Below are 12,649 nucleotides of genomic sequence, written 5' to 3'. Positions count from 1 at the left end.
GAGAGAGAGAGAGAGAGAAGCCCACACCCCAAAAAAGATTCCGGTTTACAGCTGCTTCGATCGAGAGAGGAGGGAAGAGCGAGGCCCATCCCCGCCCCTCGGATCACAGCGGAGGGGGAGGGAGGGAGGGGAGCGAAGCGAAGTGCGGGGGGGAGGGAGGGAGGGAGGGAGGGGAGCGAAGCGAAGTGCGGGGGGAGGGAGGGAGGGGAGCGAAGCGAAGTGCGGGGGGGAGGGAGGGAGGGGAGCGAAGCGAAGTGCGGGGGGAGGGAGGGAGGGGAGCGAAGCGAAGTGCGGGGGGAGGGAGGGAGGGGAGCGAAGCGAAGTGCGGGGGGAGGGAGGGAGGGGAGCGAAGCGAAGTGCGGGGGGAGGGAGGGAGGGGAGCGGAACGAAATGCAGGGCAGCAGAGCTGGAGGGCAGAGAAAACAGAACCAAAGAGAAGGAAAAGTTCTCAGATCGTTTTCTCTCTCTTTCCTTCCGGCTGCAGCGGGGAAGAGGCAGGGCCGAGGTGGGAGGAAGGGTGAGACAAGGACAGGGATTTCTGCAAGCCAAAAAGTCTTCACCAAAGCGGGAGGAGCAGCCTGGCTGGGCCGAGCCCTGTTGCTAGCGGCTACACAAAGGCTGGGACAAACAAACGCTACGCTCACACAGACACGAGTTCAGTGTTTTAATTCATGCCGGAAAACATGCACAAAACAAACCCAAAGAAAAATGCCATTCTTTGCCTCTCGATTGCCTTCAGCCCAGCCCCCCCCGCACCCCCTGCCACCCCGGCGGCAGGGTGAGCCCCGGGGCAAAGCCCGGGCACCCGGCAGCGCCGCTCCGCAGGGGCTTGGAGGCGGCGAAGCTCCGCTGGGGATGGCCGGAGGAGGGGGGGCTGGAGGCAGCGCACAGCCCACGGCAGCGGGGCCGTGGCGGCTTCACAGTCTGGGAGGGGGATGCTGGCAGCCCCGGGGCGGGGGGGGCGCGCAGGGCAGGCTGCTTCGTCTAGCTGGCCACAAACCACAGCGAGAGGAGTCCGAGCGATCGTCCCTGGCGCGGCCCTCCGGGGAGCAGGGGAGAGGAACACAAGCCCAGGGGAGAGGCTGCGGGAGGGGAGCGGCGGTGAGCGGGGCCGCAGGGAGCTGGCCCCGGTCCGGGGGCACTGGCAGCCCCGCTCCGCTCCCCGGCCCCGGGGGGGCACCGGCAGCGCCGCCCCGCCCCGCTGCGCTCCCCGGCCCGGCCCGGGCGGCACCGGCGGCCCCAGCCCCGCTCCCCCGGCCCGGGGCTCCAGGAGGCTTCTGCTCCCGCCGGGGGTGTGGATCCGGCCCTGGTGCTCAGCCACATAACCCAACCACATCCTCAAGAGGATGGCCCCAAGGCACCTTCCCTCCCCCCCACCCCCCCCCCGAGAGCCCGAGGAGCAAAGAGGCAGGGAGGCAGCTGCAGGAGCCAGCGGTTACTTACTACCAAGCTAACAGAACTGCCGAGACTTCCATCCTTGCTGGGTGGCTTCAGAAGGAGGGTACCAGCGCATCTGGAAGAGAAAGCCAGGCCAGGGGCCGTCAGCCACAGCCAAACCTCCTGCTCCTGCAGCCTGGGGACCAGGTCCCCCCAGTCAAGAAGTCTCCAAGCACAGGAGGAGAGGCTCCTGGGTGACCCCAAACTGGCTCCCAAGTAGCATCCCAGCACTATGCTGGCACTGCCTCACCCTGGTGGGTCATGCAAGGACCAGGCACTGAGACCCAGCAAGGACCTCCCTTAAAGACCCCAGCAGGACCCTCCACACCTAAGCAGCAGGCTGGCACCCAGCTCAGAGCCTTCCTCAACTACTTTCTGCTTCTTGGCACAACCAGCAGATGACCTCCCCCAAGACTCTGACCCAGGCCTGGCCCTGGCTAACTGCCACACGGGGCAGCACCTTGGGGCTGGGTGAGCTGCTCAGCACCAAGCCCTCTGAAGTTCAGCCACTGTGGCAGAGCACAAGGAGGGGCTGTTCCCTGCCCCCAGCAGGCTCCCACTCTCACACACTCTCCAAGGTCACAGCTTTCCCCCCACCCAGGCAGGGCAGAGGCACTTGGGGCACACAGCTGCTCTGCCCTCAGGTCCACAGAAGGCAGCATCAAGACCACAGCTGTAAAGCAGGGAAGCTCTGTGTGAGAAGCCTGGGGTGAGAACTGCCTCACCCCCACCAGAGGAGATTGGTGAAGGTCTCTACACCACAGCCCAGCCACCAGAAGAGGCTCCAGGCAGACAACACCATGGGAAGGACTCAGTAGAGCTGAGAACCAGCAAGACCAGGAGGCTTCCCTGGCAGGTCACCGCTGCCACAGCTACTGCCCAGGCAAGGACTGCTGGATGGAGACCCAAGAGGAACTGAGCAGACCCTGCCCAGAGGCAGGGAGCTAGCAACATCCAAGAGACCAGCAGCAGCCATGCAGCTGCTCTACCTGGTCCACAAGAGGGGGAGGGCAGGCTGGGCTGGCAGCTGCAGGAGCCAGCTCTGTGCCCTTCCACTGAGCACAGCTCCAGCAGCAGCTTGGTCCTGCTGCCCTTTGCACAGGGAGCTGAAACACAGCAGCCCCCTCCTCAGCCTCCCTGCTGGCTGGCACCCAGGGCAGCAGGCACCTGCAGGGCACTGGGTACCAGCAGCACGAGGGACTCGGCTCTAGAATGGGTAGGAAGAAAGGCAGAAGGCCCCTGGAGGCCAGCAGGAGCTGCTCCAGCACCGCTGGCACCTTGCAGGGCACCACAGCAGCTGGCAGTGCAAGGCCAGGGGCTCTCTGCTCCTCCCAGCCCTGGTGCTTGCTCAGCAGAGTCACAGCTCCTCAGCAGCCAGCAGCCCTCCTCCCTGGCCAGCATCTCCCCCTCCAGCACTCCTCCCTCCACAGCTGGGAGCAGCTCCTCCTGCCCAGCAGCAGGAGGAAACCAAAACTGCAAGGCCTGCAGTGCTTCACCCCAGGAACTGCCTCCAGCCCCGGCCCAGCAGCAGCTGCAGCACAGCCACCCACTGCCCCAGCCTGATGGCTTCTCATCCACTGCTCAGGGGGCCTGAGGCAGCTTCTGCCCCACTGCCCCAGCCTGATGGGGTCTCATCCACTGCTCAGGGGGCCTGAGGCAGCCTCTGCCCCGCATGCACAAACCCCCCCCCGAGCCTGCAGCACCTCCAGCTGAAGGGCAGCACTGCTGCCCTCCCCAGCCAGGCACTGCTTGGAGCTCTGGCACCGGGGAACCTCCACTCCTGACAGACCTCTCCTTGCCTTCCTCCCAGAGGTGCCCAGCAGCAGAGCCAGAGGGGCTCAGCCTGGCAGGAGCTGCTGCAGGTGATCCTGGGTGTGAGCCCAGGCTCTGGCACGATGGCAGAGGGAGGGGAAGAGAGCTGCCAGGGCTGAGGCAGGAGCCTCAGGAGAAGGGAAGCTTCTGGAAGCAGAAGGTAGGCCAGAGGACTGTGCCCCTCAGGACAGTGGCATCTGCCAGGGCAGGGCTCTCTTCACATCCCTCAAAAGTGTCTCCCTGGCACCAACCAAACCCCCTGTGCAGGGAGGCTCCCTGAGCCATCTGGAACAGCAGAGCTGCACAAGAGACTGCAGAGAGTTGTCCCAAGAGGGCTGAACCTGGCAGGCCAAGCCAGAGCACTTCCTTCTGGGGAGCAGAGGGCTGAGGGCTTTCCCTCCTATCCCAGAGTCAAGGAGGAAGATGAGAGAGGGGAGGGAGACACCCAGCAGTGCCCCAGGAAAGCAGAGCAGGGGAGGCCTTCCCTGCCAGAGCTGCATTAGCTCAGGGCTGGAGAGGAGCTTGGCCACCCCACTACAGACCCCTCCTGCCCAGGGGGGCAAGGCCAGCAGGGCCAGCCCCACGCTGCTGCATGCAACATCTGGCCCAGAGCACAGCTGGAGAAGACATTTGTGCCTCTGCTGGCTGCCTGCCTGCCAGGGGCAGCACCCAGAAGGGCAGAGCCCTTCCCCTCGCTACAGCTCAAGACCAGGGAGGGCTGAAGCCACAGATTCACCCTCAGGCCACCCTTGGCTTGGGTGACCTCTTCTCCTCAGGTCCCTGCAGGCCTGCTCAGCTCTGCAGTCATCACCAGCACCTTCTGGAGCGCGGAGATGTGCCTGCAGCTGGAGTGTAGGCACCCTGGCATGCCCCTGGGAGCTGGAAGGACCTCAGCCAGCAAGTCCTAGAGCTGCCCCTAGGCCCCAGCTGCTGAGGTGCAGCTCCTCAGCTGCACTGCTGGGAGAGGCTCACCTGGGAAAGCCAGGAGCACCTGGAACTAGGGAACTGCTTGGGCTGGAGAAGGCCTCCAGGCTCAGCCAGGCCAAGCTCAGCCCAGCCCCACCATGGCCACCACACCATGGCCCCAGCTGCCATGGCCACAGGACTCTGCAGCACCTCCAGCCAGGGGGACTCCACCACCTCCCTGGGCAGCCTCTGCCAGCCCCTGACCACTCTGGCACCAAAGGAAGTCTTCCTCCTCTCCAACCCAAGCCTCCCCTGGCACAACTCCAGGCCAGTTCCTCTCCTGCTCTCACCTGAGCCTAGGGAGCAGAGCCCAAGCCCAGCTCCCTGCAGCCTCCTCTCAGGGAGCTGCAGAGAGCAATGAGGTCTCCCTCAGCCTCCTCTGCTCCACACCAACCCCCCCCAGCTCCCTCAGCTGCTCCTCCCCAGCCCCTTCCCCAGCTCTGCTGCCCTTCCCTGGCCCTGCTCCAGCCTCTTAGTGTCCTGCTAGCAGTGAGGAGCCACAACTGCAGCCAGCACTCAAGGTGTGGCCTGGCACAGGCAGTGCTGAGTGCAGGGAGCTCTAAAGCATCCAGGCACTGCTGCTGGGGACCTGCAGAGCTCTCAGCTTGAGCTGGGGCTGAGTGGTGACTCCCCTGGGTCAGCAGCACCAAGATGTTAGCTCAGCCTGCCCAGGCCTGGTGGCATTGCTGCTGTGGCCTCTGTGCCTCTGCCCTGAGCAGCTCAGCAGCCAGGGGCCTGAGTGTGACCTCACAGAGTCCTGCAATGGCTTGGCTTGGAAGGGAGCTCAGAGCCCAGCCAGCTCCAGCCCCTGCCATGGGCAGGGACACCTCCCACCAGCACAGGCTGCTCAGGGCCTCATCCAGCCTGGCCTGAAACACCTCCAGGCAGGAGGCAGCCACAGCCTCCTTGAGCAACCTGTGCCAGTCTCTCCCCTGCCCTCTGTGGTCCCTCAGCTCCTCCTCCCCAGATTCATTGCTTTTCTCTGGACCTGCTCCAGCCCCTTAGTATCCTCCTTGGAGTGAGGGGCAGCCTCACCAGTGCCCAGCAGAGTGGTACTTGAGTCACCTCCTCCCCTGGGCTGCAGGCCACAAGCCTTGGGCAGGCTCCTGTGGTGCCTGGCAAAGGCTGCTGTGTTCCAGCTGGAAACAGCTGATGGGAACATGACTCAGGGGGGGCAGGGACGGGTGCCCACAAGGCACTGCCACCACCCAGCAGCCCTGCCTGCACACACTTGTGCAGCCTCAGCAGCAGGCACTTCACCCAGGGCAGAAGCTCTTCACCATGAGGCTGGGGAGACACTGGCACAGGTTGCCCAGGGAGGCTGTGGCTGCCTCCTGCCTGCAGGTGCTGAGGGCCAGGCTGGATGAGGCCCTGAGCAGCCTGTGCTGGTGGGAGGTGTCCCTGCTCATGGCAGGGGGCTGGAGCTGGCTGAGCTCTGAGCTTCCTTCCAGCCCAACCCATTCTAGGGCTCTATACTATGCCAGCCACTTGCTGGGCCCCTCATGGGGCTAGGCTGAGCAGCTGCCAGTGCCCAGCCCCTCTCTGGAGCCTCTGCTACATGGAGACAAACCCCTCTGGAAGAGCAGAGGAGCATTGCTCCTTCTCCCCCAGCATGGAAGGCAGCTGTGCTGCTGCCCTTGGGGCTGAGGCAGCCCCACATCAGGAAGTCTCTTCTGATGCCCTGCTGGTCCAGTTCACTCCTCAGGTGCCAGGGAGCAAGAATGGCTGCTCAGGAGATGCCTGGAGGAGCTGAGAGCATCTCCTGCCCATTTAGGGGAACATCTGGCTGGGGAGAGCTTGCTCAGGGCTGCTACACCAGCCCTGAGGCGCTGGAGCCCAGCAGGACACCACAGCCATGAAGGTCTTGAGGACTACTTCAACTCTCTGCCCAGAAAAAGTCCTCCTGGGAAGTCCTCCACAGCAGCCCCAGACAGACAGGCCACCAGGCACAGCACATCCCTCCCCCAGCCTCCAGCACCTCCTCCCAGGGAGGGCCTCCCAGGGAATCCAGGACAGTTTCAGAGGAGACAGAAGGAGGCCAGCAGGAGTGCCCTGCTGCAGCAGCTCCACCAGAGAGGCCACTGGCTGCTCCAGGGCTCAGCCAGGCTGGTGGCACCTGGGTGGGCAGAAAGCAGCTCTGGAGGAAGAGCACAGCCCAGCCCCTGCTCTGCTCCCGAGGGCCAGCACTGGAGCACAGCCACTGGGCTCTGCCTCATGCTCCTCCCCAGGAGCAGCCCAGGCTCAGGAGATGATGCAGCTTGCCCCGAGCCATCCCAGGCAGCAGAGGAAGGGAAGTGGTTTATGGAGCAGTGACCTCCATCCACAGGCTCTGCCCCAGCTCAGTGCTGGACTCCTGCACCACAACACAGGGGCAGGTCCCAGCTTCAAGGCCCAAACTCCACCACCTCCTCAGAGCCTCCAGACCAGGCTGCTGAGGGCACCTGGGGCAGCCCAGCCCCAAAAGGCCTTTCATGACCTGCTCCCTGCCTTGGCAGCATCTCCCAACAGAGCCCCCCGGGGCTCTGGACACCCAACATCAGCCTCACCTCCTGCAAGCTCCACGGGGTGGTGACCACCACCAGCACCATGATCCCTGCTCCTGGGAAACAAACCTGTACCCTGCCACTGCTTCCCAGGGCAAGCTCTGCCCACAGCAGACTCCTGTCCCCTGCCACAGCTGGAAGCATCCAGCCCCAGAGAAGCACTGGCAGACCCTGGTGCCTCCTGCTGCCCACTCAGAGCCTGGCTTTGAGGTACTGCAGGGCAAGTGGCATCACACCAGAGCCCCCATGCAGCCCAAGTCCCTCCCACAGCAACAGCTGGAGCTGTGCAGCTGCTCCAGACAGGGCAGGCCAGGCTGCAGCACTGCCTCTGCACTGTGCCAAGCCCTCCCCACCCTCCCAGGGCACCAACTCCACTCAGCCTGACACCTCCACCTTCCAAGGGCACAAGCAGGCCTGGGCCCCCAGCCTCAATGCCTTTCCCCCCCCACACCTCCATCAATGCCACACAGAGAGGAACACAAAAGTCTACCCAGAAGCACTGCAGGAAGAACTGAGCCAGGGCTGCCCCTCTGGGCACAGCTGGCACAGCCCCAGGGCCCTTGCCCGAGCCCCCAGCTCGGCTCCCATCCCCCCTGCTGCCACGGCGACCTCGGGCTGCAGGAGAGAAGCCAAGCTGCAGGCAGGAGCCTGCTCTGCTTCCAGCAGCTGGGGAGGAAAGAGGAGAGGTTAGCCCCGGGCCGGGGGCAGGCTCGGTGCCAGGGTGCAGTGCTGATGCCCACGGTGCCCACTAGGGTTTAGTCGTGTGCTGGCCGCTGCCGCTCACCTCCCCCACCAGGAGCGTGCCAGGAGTGAGGTCAAGGTGGAGCTCTGGCTGCCCTCAAGAGGTTCTGTGGTGGTGGGGGGAGGCCCCAGGTTTGCCTCTGGTGCCCCAGCAGCAGGGCTGGCCCTGCCCCGGCCGCAGCCCAGCTGGGAGGAGGAGGAGGAGCCGGCGCCAGGCGGTGCCATGCTGCGTGCCACGTCGTGTGCTGCCAGGCTGGGGCCGTGGGTTAGACAGAGGCCTGGGGTCTCTCCTGGGGGTGGGTAGCGTGAGGCCCATGCACTGGCTTGCCGGGGGGGGGGGGTCGGGGCTGCAGAGCTGGGCAGAAGCTTGCAAACCCCAGGTGCAGCCCGGAGGGGAGGTGGTACCTTACCAGTCTTCCCAGGCGGGGCTGCCATCATGCTCTACAGGCCTAGGGATGCAGCTGCACCACAGCCACGCCACTAGCTGCAGGGGGGCAGCACTAGGGGGTCCCTCCTCCGGGGGGCCCCTCCTCCGGGGACAGCTCTGAGCTCCAGGGCTAGCCTGCGCTGGCATCGCGGCTGCAGGTCACTAGGGACATCAAAGGAGGGGTTGAGAGAGGCAGGGAAGGCAGGCGGGGGGCAGGGGGGGACACAGTCTTGAGGGCACCGGAGTGCCCCCCCCCAGGGAGAGGCTTTCAGCAGGGCAGGGGCAGGCCGTGGGCACACCTCCAGCAGCACCACCAGGGCAGGGCAGCTCCCCAGCGCCGCTGCCATCCTCCAGCAGCTCACCAACGGCTCCTCGAGGCCAGGCCGGCCTCATGGCACCTCCTGCCCCTCCACTGCTGCTGCCAGGCCGCGGGGCAGCTTGCCAGGAGGCTGCAGAGGGCGGCTGCCACCTCTCCCACCTGCTGCCAGGGGCCAAGCCTTCTGTGACAAGTCCTTGGCTCAGCTGCAGCCTCCAGCTCCAGGCCTGCCTGCCAGGGAGCTGCTACAGCTCTGGCCAGCCCCAGGAACGTCTTCCAGCCAACACTAACCTCAGGAGGCACAGCTGCAGCCACCCTGGAAACCAACCTGCATGCCCAGCACCTCACCTGCAAGGCAAACCGGCCCCTGGCAGCAAGAGCAAAGGGCTCAGCACAGCAGGACCAAGGTTACAGCCCTGAGCCCAGGCTGAGGGCAAAAGTCATCTCCCTGCCTCACTCCTGCCAGGGAGAGGGCTCCAGCCCCGGGCCAGAGCAGCCCTGAGCTGCCAGCCTGAGTAATGTTTAACCTCATAAACTTTATTGGTAACACAGAGTGCCCCAGGATGTCCCTGGCGAGGTCACTGCCAGCTGCAGGACAGGCAGCAGCTCCCCCAGCTCCCCTCAGAGCCCCGGCCCAGGGGAGCTCAGCAGCAGCTCCCCTCAGAGCCCCGGCCCGGCCCAGGGGGGCTCGGCAGCAGCAGCTCCCCTCAGAGCCCCTCAGAGCCCCTCAGAGCCGCGGGCCGGCCCGGTCCAGGGGGCTCGGCGGCAGCAGCTCCCCCAGCTTCCCTCAGAGCCGCGGCCCGCCCCGGGCGGGGCTCGGGGGCAGCAGCTCCCCTCAGAACCGCGGGCCGTCCCGGGGTGGGGCTCGGGTGCGGCAGCTCCCCCTGCTCCCCTCACAGCCGCGGGCCGGCCCGGGGGGGGCTCGGCAGCAGCTCCCCCTGCTCCCCTCACAGCCGCGGGCCGCCCTGGAGCGGGGGGCTCGGCGGCAGCTCCCCCTGCTCCCCTCACAGCCGCGGCCCGGGGGGGGCTCGGCAGCAGCTCCCCCTGCTCCCCTCACAGCCGCGGGCCGGCCCGGGGGGGGCTCGGCAGCAGCTCCCCCTGCTCCCCTCACAGCCGCGGCCCGGGGGGGGCTCGGCAGCAGCTCCCCCTGCTCCCCTCACAGCCGCGGGCCGCCCCGGGGGGGGCTCGGCGGCAGCTCCCCCTGCTCCCCTCACAGCCGCGGGCCGCCCTGGGGCGGGGGGCTCGGCAGCAGCTCCCCCTGCTCCCCTCACAGCCGCGGCCCGGCCCGGGGGGGGCTCGGCAGCAGCTCCCCCTGCTCCCCTCACAGCCGCGGCCCGGGGGGGCTCGGCAGCAGCTCCCCCTGCTCCCCTCACAGCCGCGGGCCGGCCGGGGGGGGGCTCGGCGGCAGCTCCCCCTGCTCCCCTCACAGCCGCGGGCCGCCCCGGGGCGGGGGGCTCGGCGGCAGCTCCCCCTGCTCCCCTCACAGCCGCGGGCCGCCCCGGGGCGGGGGGCTCGGCGGCAGCTCCCCCTGCTCCCCTCACAGCCGCGGCCCGGGGGGGCTCGGCGGCAGCTCCCCCTGCTCCCCTCACAGCCGCGGGCCGCCCAGGGGCGGGGGGCTCGGCAGCAGCTCCCCCTGCTCCCCTCACAGCCGCGGCCCGGCCGGGGGGGGCTCGGCAGCAGCTCCCCCTGCTCCCCTCACAGCCGCGGCCCGGCCCGGGGGGGGCTCGGCAGCAGCTCCCCCTGCTCCCCTCACTGCCGCGGCCCGGCCCGGGGGGGGCTCGGCAGCAGCTCCCCCTGCTCCCCTCACAGCCGCGGCCCGGGGGGGGCTCGGCAGCAGCTCCCCCTGCTCCCCTCACAGCCGCGGCCCGGGGGGGGCTCGGCAGCAGCTCCCCCTGCTCCCCTCACAGCCGCGGCCCGGGGGGGGCTCGGCAGCAGCTCCCCCTGCTCCCCTCACAGCCGCGGCCCGGGGGGGGCTCGGCAGCAGCTCCCCCTGCTCCCCTCACAGCCGCGGCCCGGCCCGGGGGGGGCTCGGCGGCCGCTCCCCCTGCTCCCCTCACAGCCGCGGCCCGGCCGGGCGGGGGCTCGGCAGCAGCTCCCCCTGCTCCCCTCACAGCCGCGGCCCGGCCCGGGGCGGGGGGCGCGGCCGCCGCTCCCCCTGCTCCCCTCACAGCCGCGGGCCGGCCCGGGGCGGGGGGCTCGGCGGCCGCTCCCCCTGCTCCCCTCACAGCCGCGGGCCGGCCCGGGGCGGGGGGCTCGGCGGCCGCTCCCCCTGCTCCCCACACAGCCGCGGGCCGGCCCGGGGGGGGGGGCTCGGCGGCCGCTCCCCCTGCGCCCCTCACAGCCGCGGCCCGGGGGGGGCTCGGCGGCAGCTCCCCCTGCTCCCCTCACAGCCGCGGCCCGGGGGGGGGCTCGGCAGCAGCTCCCCCTGCTCCCCTCACAGCCGCGGCCCGGGGGGGGGCTCGGCAGCAGCTCCCCCTGCTCCCCTCACAGCCGCGGCCCGGGGGGGGGCTCGGCAGCAGCTCCCCCTGCTCCCCTCACAGCCGCGGCCCGGGGGGGGGCTCGGCGGCAGCTCCCCCTGCTCCCCTCACAGCCGCGGCCCGGGGGGGGGCTCGGCGGCAGCTCCCCCTGCTCCCCTCACAGCCGCGGCCCGGGGGGGGCTCGGCGGCAGCTCCCCCTGCTCCCCACACAGCCGCGGCCCGGGGGGGGCTCGGCGGCAGCTCCCCCGGCTCCCCTCACAGCCGCGGCCCGGGGGGGGCTCGGCGGCAGCTCCCCCTGCTCCCCTCACAGCCGCGGCCCGGGGGGGGCTCGGCGGCAGCTCCCCCTGCTCCCCTCACAGCCGCGGGCCGCCCCGCGGGGCTCGGCAGCAGCTCCCCCTGCTCCCCTCACAGCCGCGGCCCGGCCCGGCGGGGGCTCGTCGGCAGCTCCCCCTGCTCCCCTCACAGCCGCGGCCCGGCCCGGGGCGGGGGGCTCGGCAGCAGCTCCCCCTGCTCCCCTCACAGCCGCGGGCCGGCCCGGGGCGGGCTCGGCAGCAGCTCCCCCTGCTCCCCTCACAGCCGCGGCCCGGCCCGGCGGGGGCTCGGCAGCAGCTCCCCCTGCTCCCCTCACAGCCGCGGGCCGGCCCGGGGCGGGGGGCTCGGCAGCAGCTCCCCCTGCTCCCCTCACAGCCGCGGGCCGCCCCGGGGGGGGCTCGGCAGCAGCTCCCCCTGCTCCCCTCACAGCCGCGGGCCGCCCCGCGGGGCTCCGCGGCGGCAGCTCCCCCTGCTCCCCTCACAGCCGCGGGCCGGCCCGGGGCGGGGGGCTCGGCAGCAGCTCCCCCTGCTCCCCTCACAGCCGCGGGCCGGCCCGGGGCGGGGGGCTCGGCGGCAGCTCCCCCTGCTCCCCTCACAGCCGCGGGCCGGCCCGGGGGGGGCTCGGCAGCAGCTCCCCCTGCTCCCCTCACCGCCGCGGCCCGGGGGGGGCTCGGCGGCAGCTCCCCCTGCTCCCCTCACAGCCGCGGCCCGGGCCGGGCTCGGCAGCAGCTCCCCCTGCTCCCCTCACAGCCGCGGGCCCGGCCCGGGGGGGGCTCGGCAGCAGCTCCCCCTGCTCCCCTCACAGCCGCGGCCGGCCCGGGGGGGCTCGGCAGCTCCCCCTGCTCCCCTCACAGCCGCGGCCCGGGGGGGCTCGGCGGCAGCTCCCCCTGCTCCCCTCACAGCCGCGGCCCGGCCCGGGGGGGCTCGGCGGCAGCTCCCCCTGCTCCCCTCACAGCCGCGGGCCGGCCCGGGGGGGGCTCGGCAGCAGCTCCCCCTGCTCCCCTCACAGCCGCGGCCCGGGGGGGGCTCGGCGGCAGCTCCCCCTGCTCCCCTCACAGCCGCGGCCCGGGGGGGGCTCGGCGGCAGCTCCCCCTGCTCCCCTCACAGCCGCGGGCCGCCCCGGGGGGGGCTCGGCAGCAGCTCCCCCTGCTCCCCTCACAGCCGCGGCCCGGGGGGGGCTCGGCGGCAGCTCCCCCTGCTCCCCTCACAGCCGCGGCCGGCCCGGGGGGGGCTCGGCAGCAGCTCCCCCTGCTCCCCTCACAGCCGCGGGCCGGGGGGGCTCGGCAGCAGCTCCCCCTGCTCCCCTCACAGCCGCGGGCCGCCCCGGGGGGGGCTCGGCGGCAGCTCCCCCTGCTCCCCTCACAGCCGCGGCCCGCGGGGCTCGGCAGCAGCTCCCCCTGCTCCCCTCACAGCCGCGGGCCGGCCCGGGGGGGGCTCGGCAGCAGCTCCCCCTGCTCCCCTCACAGCCGCGGCCCGGGCCGGGGGGGGCTCGGCAGCAGCTCCCCCTGCTCCCCTCACAGCCGCGGGCCGGGGGGGCTCGGCAGCAGCTCCCCCTGCTCCCCTCACAGCCGCGGGCCGGCCCGGGGGGGGCTCGGCAGCAGCTCCCCCTGCTCCCCTC

The 12,649-nt window shown here is 70.6% G+C and overlaps 1 protein-coding gene across 1 annotated transcript in view; it reads right to left on the bottom strand.

Moving 5' to 3' along the window:
- Positions 1–1,443: 1,443 nt before the first annotated feature.
- The window catches only part of RBPMS2 (RNA binding protein, mRNA processing factor 2), a 32,724-nt gene continuing 21,518 nt past the window's right edge, over positions 1,444–12,649 (bottom strand). The window contains exon 7 of the mRNA XM_054169013.1: positions 1,444–1,513. Within this exon, the coding sequence (XP_054024988.1) occupies positions 1,451–1,513 (63 nt within the window). The 3' untranslated portion in view covers positions 1,444–1,450. The remainder of the gene's footprint in view (positions 1,514–12,649) is intronic.

The sequence above is a fragment of the Dryobates pubescens genome, chromosome 17 (genome assembly GCF_014839835.1).
Source record: "Dryobates pubescens isolate bDryPub1 chromosome 17, bDryPub1.pri, whole genome shotgun sequence".
Lineage (NCBI taxonomy): Eukaryota > Metazoa > Chordata > Aves > Piciformes > Picidae > Dryobates > Dryobates pubescens.
This window is presented reverse-complemented; position numbering and strand designations above follow the sequence as displayed.